Source organism: Zalophus californianus, chromosome 14, assembly GCF_009762305.2.
Source record: "Zalophus californianus isolate mZalCal1 chromosome 14, mZalCal1.pri.v2, whole genome shotgun sequence".
NCBI lineage: Eukaryota > Metazoa > Chordata > Mammalia > Carnivora > Otariidae > Zalophus > Zalophus californianus.
Window position 1 is genome coordinate 6,445,674 of NC_045608.1, and position 16,389 is coordinate 6,462,062.

General features: G+C 55.3%; 1 protein-coding gene across 1 annotated transcript; it reads right to left on the bottom strand.

The window, feature by feature from the left end:
* Window positions 1-1,967: 1,967 nt before the first annotated feature.
* Window positions 1,968-16,030, bottom strand: KMT5A (lysine methyltransferase 5A). Its single transcript, XM_027576629.2, is given in 9 exon segments — window positions 1,968-3,862; window positions 4,583-4,773; window positions 5,987-6,046; window positions 10,694-10,781; window positions 11,151-11,347; window positions 11,349-11,371; window positions 14,230-14,386; window positions 15,589-15,711; window positions 15,982-16,030. Coding segments are annotated over 9 exon segments (1,071 nt in total). The 5' UTR covers window positions 16,003-16,030; the 3' UTR covers window positions 1,968-3,651.
* Window positions 16,031-16,389: the final 359 nt, after the last annotated feature.

Sequence of the window (16,389 nt, forward strand, 5' to 3'; positions counted from 1 at the left end):
CTTAGAGGTGACAGCTGGCTGGGAAAACGGATCTATGCCTCCTGCCTTCAGAACCCCCACGCAGAGGCTGGGCAGGCTGCACACAGGGGCAGTGAGACCACAGAACAGAGAAAGAAAGAGAGAGAGAAAGAGTGAGTGTGTGGGGGGGGGCGAGGGCGGGGGGAGCACTCTGTCTTTTCCAGGAGTGCAGAGCGGACTCAGCTCCTGGGAATGACATGGAAAGTCCACCCTCCAAGGCAACAGCCTTACATCCTAGAGTCCCAACGATGGCAGCCCACTTCCCTACACCTGAGCCATTCTTGCTTCGGTTTCCATCTCCTTGTCTCCAGGCTGTAGGACAACCAGAAAGTCTAGAAGCAGACAGATTGTGTGTTGCTGCCTGTAAGCCATTTATACATATTACCTGCATTTCCAGACCCGGGGGTCCCCCTGTATAAATGCTCAGCTGCCTCTTTCTCCCTCGTGGAGGTAGATAAGGCAAGAAAACCCACTCCGAGAGAAATGTCAAGTTAAAACAGCCCTGGTTCCTGTGTATCCTGGGGGGAAACTTAAAAAAGAAAAAAAAGACAGTAAAGAATGCTCAGATTTTAGCAACTCTTGGTCAAATCAGACACTGGGGTGTGGGAGTTCCACAAGGTAATCCCGGGAGCATTTCTCCTGGAGCTGGGGCCCGGTGTGACCACGGAAAACTGCTAGAACTGCTCCCACACTGCGGGCTTCCTTCGCCAAACCCAGCACCAGGAGGAACCACCTGAGAAGTGGGTTTCCAAGCCAGGTTTCACAAGGCACAAGAAGTGGTTGCTGTAGAAATCATCTTTTAAAAATGAACAAGTAAATACAGCAACTAAGTATCAGAGCTCAGAGGCTCTTAGCTATTAGTCCCCGGCACTTGCAAACAGTGAATGGTAGAAACAACGCAAAGTTTCTTTTCCTTTTTTTTTCTTTCTCTTTCTTTTTTCTCTCTCTCCTTCCTTTCTAGATTTTATTTATTTGAGAGAGAAAGAGAGAGAGAGAGAGAGAGCACACAAGCAGGGGGAGAGGGAGGGACAGAGGGAGAAGCAGACTCCCCACTGAGCAGGGACCCTGAGATCATGACCTGAGCCAAAGGCAGATGCTTAACGGACGGAGCCACCCAAGCGAAAAATGCCAGGTTTCAATCCTAACAGCAAACATGGATGACTAAGGGGTATCTAGGTGCAAGGCAGTGCTCCACATGCTTTCCCCGTACGAACTCCTGTAACGCAACCACCTGCGTGCGCACACCAGCACTGCTCCATGTTGCCGAGGAGGGAGGTGGTGCACACAGAGCTGTCACCTGCCCAAGGTCACACAGCTGGCTGTTCCAGGGCCGAGTGCACTGTGTTCCCTCCAAGGTGCAGATGTAGTCATCCATGACAGCTGAATCCTCTGGACACCCCTGCACGTCGGCAGGGCAGAGGCTGTTCCCGTGTGATGGTCAAGCTTCAGAAAAGGAAAGGGATTTGTGCAAGGTGACAGGCTGGCCAACACAGCTGCTCCTCGTGCCAGATCTTCTGCTTGTCAACCAAGGACTCTATCTGCCTCCAGTGCAGGTGGCTGGTGAGGACAGAGATCTGCGACTGATAGGAGGGGCTTCCCGCCAAGACAGGGCGCAGATGATGCCAGGTGTTGTTCTCAGGGAGGATTCACATGCATTAGTTTTTAATCTTCTCTGGCACCTATGACCCCCACTGTACAATGAACAGACTGTCCCCCTAGGAAGACATTCACCAAAACAGACACTCTATAACCCTTTTTTTAAAAAAGATTTTATTTTTAAGTAATCTCTGCACCCAACATGGGGCTTGAACCCACGACCCCGAGATCGAGAGTTGCACGCTCCACTGACTGAGCCAGCGGGTACCCCTGCTGTGTAACCCTTTTGTAAAATGAAGCAGAAAATTCCAATCCTCTCTGCCATGTAAAAAACAGACACACAGGTGGCCTCGCCTGGCAATAAATATTTTAATTTTTGTTTCATTTTTATGATGACAAATAATTTTCAAGTTATTTCCTTTTTTTTTTTTAAATACAAAGCTAAACCACAAACAGGTACAACCAAGACATTTTATCTCACATTTACACACTCTGTCGGATCCTCCTCCAATTCTCTGACCACTGACCAGGCAAGTGTGGGGTGGGGGCGGGGGGAAGACTGTCTCAGGTAGCACCGTGGTGAGGCCGGGGAGGGGGGCGGGGGGCGGAGGGCATCAAGGTTGAGGACAGGCTCTCAGACCTGTCTCCATTCACATTTACCTGGGACCAGGGGAGGCCGGGAGACCCCAGGTCATGGATCCAGAGCCATGGCTCCCTGGACTGCAGGTTAACAGAGTGAGAATAGGTCCCCTTTCAAGAGGGAGGAAGCTACGTACTCCTCCTGCATCACAGTCAAGGTGAAAACTTTACCCTTAGCCTTGATCCCTGGGCTGCTGGGCCTGCCCGCTCCACTGGTGTACCAGCGGCTGGGGTAGGGGCCCTGCATTTCAGGGTCTGTGGGTTCCCCCTTCGGTTCATGGCTGCATCTTCATTTTTGCAGGAAGGACACCAGGTGGTCTGACAAACAGAAAGCCTGACAGCAGGTCTGGAACTTTCAACCCATTGGAATTGGGTCAGGGTGGGGGGAGGGGGGTGATGGGTAAGTAATTTCTGGTCCCGCTACAAAACTTTTATTTTTGATTAGAATAGAGTACCATCTCAAATCTCTTCTACAAAAACAAAAATCAAACCAAAACAACAAAAAAAAGAAAGAAGAAAAAAAAAAAACGCAGCCACTTCACTCACTTCAAGACCTATATACATGTTAAGTTGTTTTCTGTGGTTTTTTCTTTTTTTTTTTTTTGTCTTTTTAAAATTTTTTAATTTTTATTATTTTTTTAAAATAAATTCAGTGTTCACATTTCTATAAAGAATTAACCCAGTTTTGGGAAACCCTGCCCCGGCAGGGCGAGCAAGCAATGCTTTTCCCTGCCCACATCTACTCTGATTACCCGCCCTGATGCTTCGAGGTGCCCAGAAAAGCGGCAGCCTGTGGAAGAGTAAACCGAGGCCCAGCCCGCGCCCGGGGGCCACTGGGTCAGTAAGCTTTCAAGAAAGCAAAGGGGAAGACTAGCTTACTGCGAAACCTTTTTAAAAAATATTCATACACTTCCATGTGCGCCTGTCCAGACGTCAGGAAAACAAGAGCTTGGGAACACCCCGGCCGGGCCTCGGGAGTCGCCTGCGCGGGGCGGCCGGCGGGGGTGTGGGGAGGAGAGTCCTGGCTCTTCCGCGGGAGGCGGGAGTCACCCGGCTTCCTAGTTCATGTTCACTCTTTCCTCTAAAACCTGTGCTGCGTCCTTGACTGCATGCACGGGAAGCACAAACGTGTGACTTGTATGCAAAAAAGGTACAAAACAACTAGAATATAAAAGTTTTGGTAATATAAGGCCATCTGTTCCAGTCCACCTTGGAAACCTGTAACAGATATTTAAATACTACAGTGAAAAGGCATCTTAATATACTTTTTAAAAACATCTGAAGTAATCTGCTAAGATTAAGTGTGTAAAAAAAAAAAACCAAACAAACCAAAAACTCAATTCCCTTTGAGGGCACTTTGTCCATGGAAGAAGGGAGGGGCGGGGAGGGCGGGGGGGGTTAATGCTTCAGCCAGGGGTGCGCTTCGATGGAGGCGCGGCTGCGGTCCCCGTAGTCGTACAGGAGCTCCTCCCCGGCCTTGATGTCGCGGGAGGCGATGAGGATGAGGTGAGGCACGCCGTCAATGTCGTGCAGTTTGGTTTGGCAGTTTCCACATTTACTGTGATTGATCAGTCGTCCCAGGCGATTTGTCTCTCTAGTCGCATCCACACTGGCGGGAGGGAGGGCGACAGAGGATTACACTGACAAAGAGACTTTTGATCCCAGTCACGGCCAGCTCTCGACTCTGCTGCGATGCCGATTTATGGCCGCGTTTTGGGGAAAGCAGTTCAAATCAAAAAACCATCTTTACGAGCCCAGGGAGGCACTGGGTGGGAGGAGGCAGGAATGCAAAAGGCTCTTTGTGGGGGCCCGTGGGGCAAGTGCATAACGGATAAATGAGTAAAATCAACTCTGCTGGTAGCGGGGGAAGCTGCGCGTGAGGAGGCAGGGCGCTTCGGGAACTCTCTGTACCTCCTGCTCCATTTTACTGGGGACCTAAAACCGCTCAGAAAAATAGAGCCTAATAAAAAAAAAAAAAAAAAAAAAAAAAAAAAACAACCCAATCGAGTGCACTGGCCATATGGGGAAAGGAGCAGCCAGCGATGTCTAGAGCTGCTCTGGCCGCCCGCCACGAGAGGGAGCGGCCTGGTGAGCCTCGGAGCAGGCTGTCCCCGACGAGCCCGCTTCTGCTTCTCGTCTGGTCAGACGGCAGCCAGAACAGCTCCAACCCCACACGGTAAAATGGCAAGTAGGGGAGAGCTGCCTCACGGCTTTGGAAAAAAACGTAGCAAGAGTGAAACCGGAAGCAGGATGCCCTCGTGGCTCCCGGCCCTGAGGCCTGTCCTCTGCCAGGGCACGGAAGAGCCACCTGAAGCTCCAGCGGACTTACCAGTAGGTTTTGCTCAGATACTGAAAATAGTACATGTAGCAGCCCGTCGAGGGGTCCTGTGCATACAGAGCCTCCCGCTTCTTGGCGTCGGTGATCTCGATGAGGTCCCCGTGGTACTCGACCACAAACTCGCCCCGGGAGAACTGCTTGGTGGCGATCACACCCCTGCCCTTGCCGTCGATGAGGTCAATCTGTTGGGAGGTGAGGAGAAGCGCTGCTTCCTGACCCCGCGCGGGGCCGGCGGCCCGGGCCTGCCCCACCTTCTGTTAGCAGCTTTGCTGAGGCGTATGCCCGAGATGCCGCACACTACGGACACAGCACGACGGGTAGCATGAACCGTATACAGCTGTGCAACCGTCGCCACAACCCATCACCCCACAAACGGCCCCTGTGCTCTTTGCAAAGCACTGTTACATCTGAGCCTCCGGGGAGATCTGCCGGGTGGGTGTTGCCCCATTTTGTAGAGGAGGGAACGGAGGCTCGGAGAGGCAGAACCACGTCCAAAGCCATGTGGCGGAGAAGTGATAAAGCCCGACTCACAGCCACACACGTGGCCTCTTCTGGGGAGTAGTAGGGCCCCGTGTTTCAAGTGTCTCCTTTTTCTGGAATTTACCCTCCCACGCTTCTCCTCACTGTTATAAATGGGGTTGCAAGGTGACTGCTCGCGGGGCCCAGACTTGAGTTCGGGTCCTCCTGGATGGGTGTGTGGAACTGGAGCTTTTTTCTGACCCCGGAGTCCAGCCCAGACCCACCTGGTGGCCACTGTAGGGCTCTGCCCCTCTCGTCCACCCAGTGTTCGCAATACACGAGAAGAAAAGGAAATTTCTTGGGCCCTGTCGTTTCCCAGGAAAACAGAGTTCAGGAAAAATGTTTGCCCAGGCCTCATGCTAAATGAAAGCCAGATACGACAGGCCATCTACTCTGTGACTCCATTCATATGACACATCCAAAACAGGCAAATCCACAGACACAGAGCTGGGGCTGGGGGAGAGGGGAGTGATGGCTACTGGGTGCAGGGTTTCCACTTGGGAGGATGAGAAAGTTCTGGAACTAGACAGGGATGACAGTTACACAACACTGTGAATGTACTTAATGACACGGAATTGTACACTTTAAACGGGTTAAAATGGTATGCTTTATGTTATACATATTTTACCGCAATTTTAAAAAGTTTTCTCAGGATAACGTTTCCCATGTAAAGACCATTAATGTTTCCTTCCCGAGACGTTCCCTGGGCAGATTTAGTATCTGGCCCCTTGACAACCTCAGAGTCTGACTAGTCGCAGTGACCGTTACAGGGTTAGGGCAGCCCGCCGGCCGCTGGGAGCTGAGGAGCAGGTGGGGGGGTGGGGGGGTGTACCTTCCAGCCTCAGCCTCCGAGCAGTAGACCCTGCTGCCCCTTACCTTCATTCCTTCTTCCTTCCCACTTTCAATCAACTCGTCTATTCTTTTCCTTTCTTCAGACTGGGTGGAGGGAAGAGAAACAAGAAGCACTTCAGCATTCTCTCCTGGGCCACTCTGGGCAGCCTGGACCAGCCGCAGGTCACTCACGGCTGGCCCCCGTGACATCGGTCCCCAAAGACGCCCACACCCCACACCCCCATCCGTTTCTCACTGCCCGTCTGTTGTGGACAGTTTGCCACCTGGGGCTCAAATGGACCAGGAGGGACACAGTGGTGGCCTGACTGCAGAACTGGGTTGGGGGCTGGGTTCTATTTGGCATGCGCAGTGTTTTTTAAACCATCTAAATTGCCAACATGAAAAAATCAGGACTCGACTTCATATAAAATCGGCTAGGGCAGACGAGAGGCTGTGCCTTTCGAAGGGGCAGGTGTATGTCACGTCCCTTCTGATGGCCCCTGCAGGCACCCTTGTTCAGGAACTTTGACCTGGGTCTCCACGAAGCCACTGCCATGGATGAGAACATGGCCTCCCAGCCCCAAGAGGCAGTACCACCCTGAACAAAGAAGTCAGACAGGAGTAGACACTCCTGGCCTCACCGGCTGCTTAGGGCCACCACCTCCCTCCCAGATCCAAGTCCCGTGCTCTGTCTGCACCTGGGACTGCGGGAAGGCACGGGCAGCCAAACAGAGACCACCAGAAGCCCAGGCCCTCCACTGGCTGCCATGGCTGGGCTCACAGGCAAGGCCTCCACCCAGCGCTGAGCACAGACCTGGCCGGGCCAGTGGACCCCACCCGCAGCGCACATGGACTCGGTCCCTCTCCATGTGGATGTAGTGAATGCCTGTGGCATGACGGGGAGACCCGGTCTCTGTAGGTTTACAGACACCGTGCAAGAGCCACACCAGACACCCCTGCATCCAGCCCACGCCCCAGCTCTTTCACAGTCGCCTCTCCGAGCTCCTGGCGTCCGCCCTGACCACCCCCTTCACTCTACTCCCCGCACAGCAGCCAGAGGGGTCTTGTGAAAAGCTGCGTAAGGGGTGCCTGGGCAGCCCAGTGATTAAGCGTCCGACTCTTGGTTTCGGCTCAGGTCATGATCTCTTGGGGTCATGGGATCGAGCCCCACCATCAGTCTCTGGACTCTGCAGGGAGTCTGCTTGAAATTCTCTCTCTTCCCTTCCTGCCCCCCACTCTCACTTGCTCTCTCTTCCTCTCTCAAATAAATAAATCTTTAAAAAATAAATAAAAAATGGGACGCCTGGGTGGCTCAGTCGTTAAGCGTCTGCTTTCAGCTCAGGTCATGATCCCAGGGTCCTGGGATCGAGCCCCGCGTCAGGCTCCCTGCTCCCTCTGTCCCTTCCCCCCACTCGTGTGCTCTCTCGTTCTCAAATAAAAAATAAAATAAAATAAAATAAAAATGTACATAAGATCATGTCATTTCCCTGCTTAAAGCCTTCCAAAAAGTTTACTGAATAGTAATGGGTCAATGTTGGTTCGTTGTGACAAATGTACCAGGACAGTGTATGTAAGGTGTTAATGATGGAGAAACTGAGTAAATGGTCTATGGGAGTACACTGTACTATCTTTGCAACTCCTCTATAAATCTAAAATTATTCCAAAATAAAAAGTTTATTTAAAGAGAAGCAAAAGCTTGGGGCGCCTGGGTGGTGCAGTGTGTTAAGTGTCCAACTCCTGGTTTTGGCTCAGGTCATGATCTCAGGGTTGTGAGACTGAGCCCCTCACTGGGCTCTGCACTCAGTGGGACTCTGCCTGAGACTCTCTCTCTCCCTTTCTGTCCCTCCCCCTCTCAAATGAATAAATAAATCTTAAAAAAAAAAGAGAGAGAGAAGCCAAAGCTTTTCCATACCTTCCCACTGCTACGGGGATAAAAATTCACTTTTCCAATGGCCTGTAAGGCTCTGCAGGGTCCCAGCCCCGCCTCAGCTGCCATCTTCACCCCTTCTCCCACATTCTGGCCACACTGATGACTCTCTTAGAGGGCCAGGCTTGTTCCTGCCTCGGGGCCTTTGCACGTGCTCTTCCCCCTGCCTGGAACACCCTTTCCCCAATCCATTCACCTGGCTTGTGTCCTCCCTTCCTTCTAAGCTCTGCTCAAAAGGCACCTCCCTCAGTGAAATTTCCCTGACTACTGTAGCTAAAGTAGCCTTAGCCTCACTGTGCTTTCAAACTACTGTTTTATTAAATTAATGTCAAAGGACTATCTGAAATTATCTTGTTCTTTGGTTGTTTTTTTTTTAAGTTGTTAATCACTCTCCACTTGAATATAAGCTCCCTGATGACAGGAGATCTTGTATGCCATGGGATATCCTGGCCGAGAACAGTGCCTGGCACAAAGTAAGCCCTCAAGCAACAGCAACATTAACACATACACATCACGCACACACAACCACCTTGCTGAAAATTAGTGTGCAGAGAAGACCAGACCAGGGAGAAATGCAGTGAGCTCTGTAACCAGGAGTGATGGTGGGCTAGGCACCTGGGGACTTTCCTGCCAGGACTGAATGAGCCAAGAGGAGCTGAGCTGGGGGGGGGGGAAGCTGGGCACAGGCTAGATGCCCTGAATGCAGAGCTGCAGTCTGAGTTTCGTTCTGGAGGCTCAGTGCTTGGAGGCATGCACCAACCAGCTCCAGGCTTCCGAAGAGAATTCAGGCAGGCAGCAGCCTGGGCGGGGTGGGGGGTGGGGTGGGGAAGGGGTGCTGGAGGCAGACTGAGTGGGTAAGCAAGGTCTGAATTAGGTCGAGGCTGCTCTGCACATCAGGCCTGGGGCTGGGCTGGGGAGGAAGAAGCCTGGGCACTGCCCCAGTGTAGGCTGTCACCCCACCCACAAGCAGGCCAGCCAGCTAAGGGGCCCCCGCAGCGAAACGAGGGGTTCAGGGTATCTCTCCAAGGCCCAGTGTCCACCCTCTTCCCTGGCCCTGGCCCTGCCCGCTCTGCCTTCAAACTCAATTAAGTATCCGCAAAGGTTTTAATTTTAGTTTCTCCTCTGGCTACCCCCAGCACCCTCTTATGCCCCTTGTGCCTGGGCCGTGGTTTCTGGGACCTCAAAGAGCAGACAGGTCAGGACTGACTTCACCCCTCAGATGAGGCCCAGCTGCCCTACCCTCGAGCTTTACCTGTGCCATCAAGAGAAGACACCGCCCTGGCCAACCACAGTCTCACCACCTCAGCCAACAGCCGCCTTACTACCAGGCCAGCAACCCCCTGGCCCTGGAGTTCACTCAGCAGAGCCAACCCAAACAAGGGGAGCACAGCACGGCTCTCCTCGCCATTGGCTCTTTAGTGACACAGCGAGCTTACTAGCTGCAGACCAAGCTTCAGAGAAGTGAGTGTCTGTTCCCTTCTGCTCATCTGCCGCGACATTTTGCAGACCTGCGTCACGTCCCTCCTCCAGCCACAAAAGCCCTTTTTTATTAAAAAGGCAAACTCAGCTGCCCCTGCTCTGCAGCCCGTGGCAGGCCTCGGCGAACCCCCAGCGCTCCCTGTGTGGGCACCACAGCCCCGACCACGGCTGGGAGGTGTTTTGGGTTCTGGGGCCTGGCACCACCTCGCCCTCTGCAGTGCTGCCTGTAAGAGTGACCTTAGCACAGTCTCCCACTGCAGGCAAACATTTTATAACAGCTTGTTCTTGGCTCAAAGACATTGCCTTTCTAAAGAAATAAAACCGAAGCTTCTCTCTGCGGGGCGGGGATGGACCCCTTCCCTCATTTATTTTAAAGGAAGCCTCATCAATTCACATAAGCAGAGGAAGAGAATGCTCAATTGCCCTATCTACATCTACAGTTTTAACCACAAAATGCGGAAGGAGTCTAGCTCAGGTTGAAAAGCTAAAACCAACAAGGCCTCAGGGAGGAGGCCGGGGGTGGGCGGTGAGCACAGACCTTCCCCGCCTCTCTGTGGGGGCGGCGATCCGAGCTCTGCTCCTGCCCCCGGGGCGGCTCTGAGGCTGCGGGCAGGTGGGCGGCCGCAGGGCTCACGGCGCCCGCGGCCCATCTCCTCAAACGGAAAGGCGGCACCTCACCGCGCCCAACATTGATCTGCTGCTGCCGTACTGCTGACCGCGGAGCCGCCCGGCGCCCTGCAGAGACGGCGGGCCCAGCTTGCTCTGTCCACCTCCTAGGGCCAGAGCCTGAGGGAGCGAGGACAGAGCGCCGCAGGAAGTGACAATGACGGGGAAGCAACGGCGTCAGTGGTAAGAACTGGCCAGTGCTTCCCGGGTGCCAGGCCCGGTGCCCAGCGCTCCTCGTGCACCTGCTCACCGAGTCCTCCCAGCTACAACCCTACAAGCTACTGCTTTATTGTCCCGTCGGACACACAGGGCGACCGAGGCACAGAGCAGATGCGTGACTGGCCCGAGTTGTACAACCGTGAGTGGCTTCCAAGCCGCTGCTCCGTGCCCCCTTGAGAGGCGACACGGGAGTGCGTGACGAGCAGACGGACAAGCCTCGCAGCGAACACGCGGCCCTCCCGAGGCCGCAGGCTCTCACTGCCCTGCCCACACCCTGGAAAAGACGCTGTCGCCGGACCGCTGGACGCGCCACGCCATGCGCCTTCACGGAGGTGCCATACCGAGCCTTGCGGTGACCCCAAATGTCAGGATGACACCCGCTAGGCCACGGCTGCCGCACAGAAGGCGCCCGCCCTGCCCCGCCGCCCCCGCGAGCCCGGAGGGAAGCCGCGGAGCTCTACCTGCAGCTCGGCTTTGCTCTTCCGGGAGCTCCTGCGCACCGGGTAGAAATCCGTGAGTTTGCGGTTCTGCTGTGTCTTCCCTTGAGCTCTGGGGTGGGAAGGGTAGGGGAGAGAACGAGGGTGAGCACTGAAGACGCACTCAGCCAGGAGGCACACCACTCCTCAGCGATGATGTCACTTCCACACCTCTGTCCACTGGGACCTGCGGTCACGTAGGCTCACCTGCCCAAGGGGGGCGTCGGAGTGTCAAAAGACAGGCTGCCTCCTCTCGGTGGGGGTGGGGGGGGGGCTCCTGAGCTCTGGACTCAGGCCAGACTGACATGCGGACAAGTAACGGGGTCCCCGGCGGTGACGCACAGCAGCTGAGCCCCAGGGACACGGACGCCGGGCGGGGGCCCTGCTCCCCCTGGCCAGCACGCTGCACCCTGGCAGGGGACGGGCTCCGGAAGGCACTTACTTTTTCCGAGGGGCCTGTTTGCCCTTGACGGGCTTTCTCAGGGCTGGCCTGGCCACGGCGGCGGTGGCAGGGTCACAAGACGAGGTCGGAGTTTTCGGAGGTTCTGCTGCTTCAGATTTTTGGTTTGGAAAAGGTGCCAGGGGACCTCTCCTGGCGTCTTTGAGCTTCTGTTCCTCGGACTTCAGGGCGCTCCGTACCCGCGTTCCCACTGTTTCTCTTCTCTGCAGGCAGAGCGTGGGGAAAGACAGAGGGTTAGACTCCACTCTCCGTGCCCCAGTCTCTAGACCCTCAGCTGCATCCTAAGACAGGCCTTCAGAGGAGAGAGGATCCTGGATGTGCCAGGCGCAGTGCCCCCTGCCTGCGAGACCCCGTGTCTACCAGCGGCTTTCGGGGGAGAAGCATGTGGCTTTACTTTCAGACCCACACGCTGGGCAGAGCTGTTCGTCTGCATCTTTTTTATTTTTTTTTCCTTAGCTTTACTGAAGTATCGCTGACAAATAAATAGTAAGATATTTGCAGTGTACTTCCTGATGAGTGGACAGACATGGTGGAAGGACCGCGCCCATCTAGTCTGTGAACGTTTCTGATCTCCTGCAGACCCCAGGAGAAAAGCTAAATTCCCAGAGTGGGCCAGCGTTGATGGACAGGAATAAGGTAATAAAGCAGAACTTCTTCCCCAGCAAAGACCTCTTCCCCAAGAGCCACCTGGCATGCTTCATTTCAGACTCTTAAGAAAAAAAAACCTTTCCTCTTCTAACGGGGCCAAAGCCCTACGTTCACGGTGGTTCTCAGCAGTGACTTGACACTGGTCAGTGCGGCGCCAGGAGGGACGGCGAAAAGGACTCGTTACTAAAAATAGTTGTGAAGCACCAGCGTGGGTGAATGATCCACTTTTTAAAAAACAACTTACTTAAAAAAAATAAAACACAATAAGTAAATGATACATAGCTGGTAGGAACGTAAAATGGCGCAGTCACTTTCAAAAAGAGTCTGGCAGTTGTTCAAAAGTTCAACATGGAGTTACCATATGACCCAGCAATTCCACGCCTAGGCGGCCGCAAAGACAATTAAAAACATATGTCCGCACAAAAAAAACCTGTGTGTGAATGTTTGTGGCAGCTTATTCACAATAGCCAAAGAGGAGAAACCACCCAAATGTCCATCCACTGATGACCGGGTGAGTACACTGGGGTCCATCGATGTGACGGAGTATTATTCAGCCACAGAAAGGAGCGAAGTCCTTTCGCCCTTGAAAACGTGATGCTGAGTGGAAGAAGCCAGACACCCAAGGCTACAGATCCTGCGTGATGCCATTTACTTGTGTCCAGAACCAGCAAATCCACAGGGATAGAAAGTAGATCAGTGGTTGCCAGGGGCTGGGGGAGAGGGAGTCTGAGGAGAGACTAATGGGCACAAGGCTTCTTTTGTGGGGCGAGCAAATGTTCTGGTACCAGACAGTTGGTCACGGTTGCGCCTATCTCTGAAGAGACTAAAAACCACTGCGTCGTACGCTTTAAAATGGCGACCACTATGATATGTGAGCTCAATAAATAAGCTAAAAAGAAAACTAAATACATCCAAATCCACCCAGGCCATTCTCACTGCCTTACATGCCTTAAGTGGAACCAGAGGGAGTTAAGTCCAAGACATCATCCATAAAAACCCTAGGAGTGCGTGATGCCCGTGAACATCAGCGACCACGTCAGTCTGAGCAGAAAAAAGGCTGAGAATCAAGGACAAAAGCCTGGCCCTTGGGCTCTCCTCCAAATATATCCGGCCCCAAATCTTAACTGTGGCCATTTAGTGACACTGTAAATCAAATAAGCTAGCTTATGTACCATGCCACCATTTAGGATCATTTACATTCCACCCCACTCCAGGAGGGATGGGAGACTGCCTGACCACCACCTAGGGAGAGCCCCTTCGCCACCCAGTCCCTACGCGGTAGATGCTAGCCTAAGTGCTGCCGATGCAGCGAGGGTCAGGCCAGCACGGGAAGGGTGGCCAGCGTGGAGCACTGTACAAAGCCCTCTGCACCCATGCTTTAACCAATCTTCAGAATAGCCCTGCGAAGTAGAGGAGTTCTCCCACCCACTTCAAAGATAAAAGAATGAAGGCTCAGAAAAGTGGAGTGACCTACCCCAGCCTCTCCTTGGAAGTGGCAGAGCTTGGATCAGAACCCAAGTCATCTGAAGACTGACTGAAACAGTATCACCCACTGCCCTGGGCGGGGATGGGGATCAAGCCGAGGCCCGGCTCCTACCCCTGGCTCTGGGCTTCCCCACGCCTGGCGCTCCGATCTGGCCCCAAACATTGGCCTCACCATCACTTATGGCACTTTCTGTAAATGAATTACGAGGCTTCCTCGTCCGAAGCTCCTGGCAGCCAGAATTCTGCTTCTTTAAGGCAAGTTTTAATTAGAAGGGAGCTTGGTGAATTGGGGAAAGCTCCTAGTCCCCACTGCAGCTTAAAAAGGGGAAACATGTGGAAGAGAGCAAGATTTCTATGAGGTTTCAGCTTGTTTTGCAGGGCCAAACAGAATTTTCAGTAACTATGTATTTTCTTGTTCAATATTTTAACTCCAAATCTCACTACAGAGTACGCTGCTTCAGAGAACAGCACTGAACACTTGAGTGGAAAGAAACTCAGAAATGAGGTCAAGGCCAGCTCAAAAGAGGGAAGGAAGTCGGTTCCCTACGTTCACACAACACGGTTAGGACTGACAGCAACTGGCCTGTACCGTCCAGACTCGTAACTTCTGTACTTTGGGTACTTGTGAGCCTCTTTATCTGCAGCTCAGGTGTTATTTTTGCAACTTGGCAACATACTCAAGCTTGAAGGACATGCTAACTCTTGTGAAAGCAGGGAAAACCTGTTAGACCGACAGGGCACACACCCCGGGACAGGCCACTCTTTCCCCTGTGTGTTTCTTAGCAGCAAGACAGAACGTGGTTCAAACCCTTGAACTTGGGTTTGAAAGGGCTGGATAAACATTTAATATATGTGCACAATTATGAAGGAGAGGGGCTTCTGCAACCCGACCAGCTGTGGTCAGAACAGGGCCATTTCAGAGCCTTACCTTCTCGTTTCCTGTAGAGTCCGGCTAATGGCTTCCCCTGGCATTTGACTTCGTGATGTGCAACTGAGTTCTCTTCCTGAAGGGGGGAACGCATTCCAGAGCATTTGTTGGGGCTCATGTAGGAATAGATCTTTGATTGCCCGGTAAATACATTCTCCTAAAACGACAAATGCATGTTCTGAAAGAGGCTTGAAGAAAAAGATCTCAGAGCAAATGGCGGAGAAGGGCACTCAGAATAACCAAAACCAAAAACCGACACCATCTCTCAAAAGCAGGCCACCAAGAGTCGCCAGCCCCAGGAGAACAGTGGAAGGTTTAGGATCTCCCAGGTCCCAGTTAGACATTTCCTGAACTCATGTGGTCTCTAATTCTGGTCACTAAGGACACACCTGGCCAGCAGGAAGCCAGCTGTATACCAAGCTGTATACCAGAAGCAGACAACCCACCAGTAGCAGACGGGTCAGAATGACCCAGACTGAACAAACTGCAGAATTTGAAGGGCTGGCCTATGTGCAGAAGCTAACTCCCCTGGCAGGAGCTGCAGAAACTCTTAGCACAGAAACAGGCCTCAGGGAATCTGATTAACCACTTCTCGGCCCTGAAGGCCTCCCGTAGGACTTGTCATTACTGTCCGAGCCTTCAGTGTGCCCAAGCCTGGCCCCTCTCAAATCAACGCAGCCCAGCAGCCTCCCAGGACTGCGGGACTGGACTGCAGTGGTAATTGAGGGGTGGGGTTGGGGGTGGAGAGCTTAATAAAAGCAGAGCCTAGAGCCAGCGCATGCAGGGCGGTCACTCTATTGCAAATGGCATCCTGGCATTAACAGGAGGAGGGTGGGCAGGCGGGTGGGGCGGTACAGGTCACTGCTGGCGTCTCTGGGCGTGGGGCCTCCCTCTCCTCTCTGAGTAAGCACAGAATGGAGGAGGGCTTCCCCAGAAACATTGCTAGGGCCCTTCTGCCCGGTGAACCTTTAAACACCAAGTCAGCGAGACCCGTGACCTCTCTGAGGGTCCCGGGCAGGCCCCAAACACCCTGGGAAGGCAGCCACCGTCGGGGTAGCTGGGTCTCGGGGTGCGGAAATGCCATAAAGACACAAACTTTTCCGAGGTCAAATATTGCCAGGGTCATGGCGGAACCAGTGTGGACGCCACTCCCTGGCAGGCAGCTGAAGAGGAAGCTGCCCGAGCCGGGCGCCCCGCCCGCACGCCCGCACCCCCCCCCGCCCCTGGGCCCAGGGCCGCGGGCGGGGGGTCCCGGGGCGCGCGCACGTGCTCGAGGCGCCGGGCCGGCGGAGGCGGCCGGGCCGCGCGGCCCCTCGGGACGCGCTGAGTGAGTGCGGGGAGGGTGCCTGCTTAGCTTACCCCGTTGGTGCGGGGCCTCCCCGGGCCCCTCCGCTCCACCATCTCCGGGCCCGGGGGCCGTCGCTGCCACCGCCGCCGCCGCCGCCGCCGCCTCCACCGCGCGGGGCTTGGACATCTTCCTGCCTGGAGAGGGGGACCCGGGGGAGAGCGGGGGAGGGGGCGCTCAGGGCGCGGCGGGGCGGGGAGCGGAGCCGCCCGGGCCGGGCGCCGCGGCGGCGCCTCCCGCCGCAGCCATGTTCCGAGGGCCTGGCGGTGGTGGGCCGCCCGCGCCGCCGGGAGGCAGGGGCCGGCCGGCCGGGCCGGGCCGGGGCCCGGGTCGCCCTCCCGCCGCCCGGCCCGGCCGGGCCCCGCGCGCCGCCCGCCCCCCGCGCGGGCCGGGCCCGCCACACCCACCTGCAGCCCGGCCAGGCCCATGGCGGCGCGCCCAGCGCCCTCGCCCTCGCCGCCGCCGCCGCCGCCGCCGCCGCCGCCGCCGCGGCCCGGCCACCACCGCTGCCGCTGCCGCTGCTGCTGCTGCTGCCGCCGCCACCAGCGCCGCCGCGGCGCCCCGGGGAAGGGCCGGCGGCGCCCCACGGCGCCCCCTTCCCCCATGGCCTGCGAGGCAGGGCCCGGCACCAGCGCGCCGCGGCAGCCCCGGCCGGCCCGGGACCGAGGACTCTGGGAGGGGAGGCGCTGGCGGCGCGTCCTGCGCGGCCCGCCCGCTCGCCGCCGCCGCCACCGCCCACCGTCCGACTCCCGGCCCGGGGAGGGGGCTGGCAGGGGCGGCGCTGCGAGGCTCCTCCGGAGGGAGGAGGGGAGGAG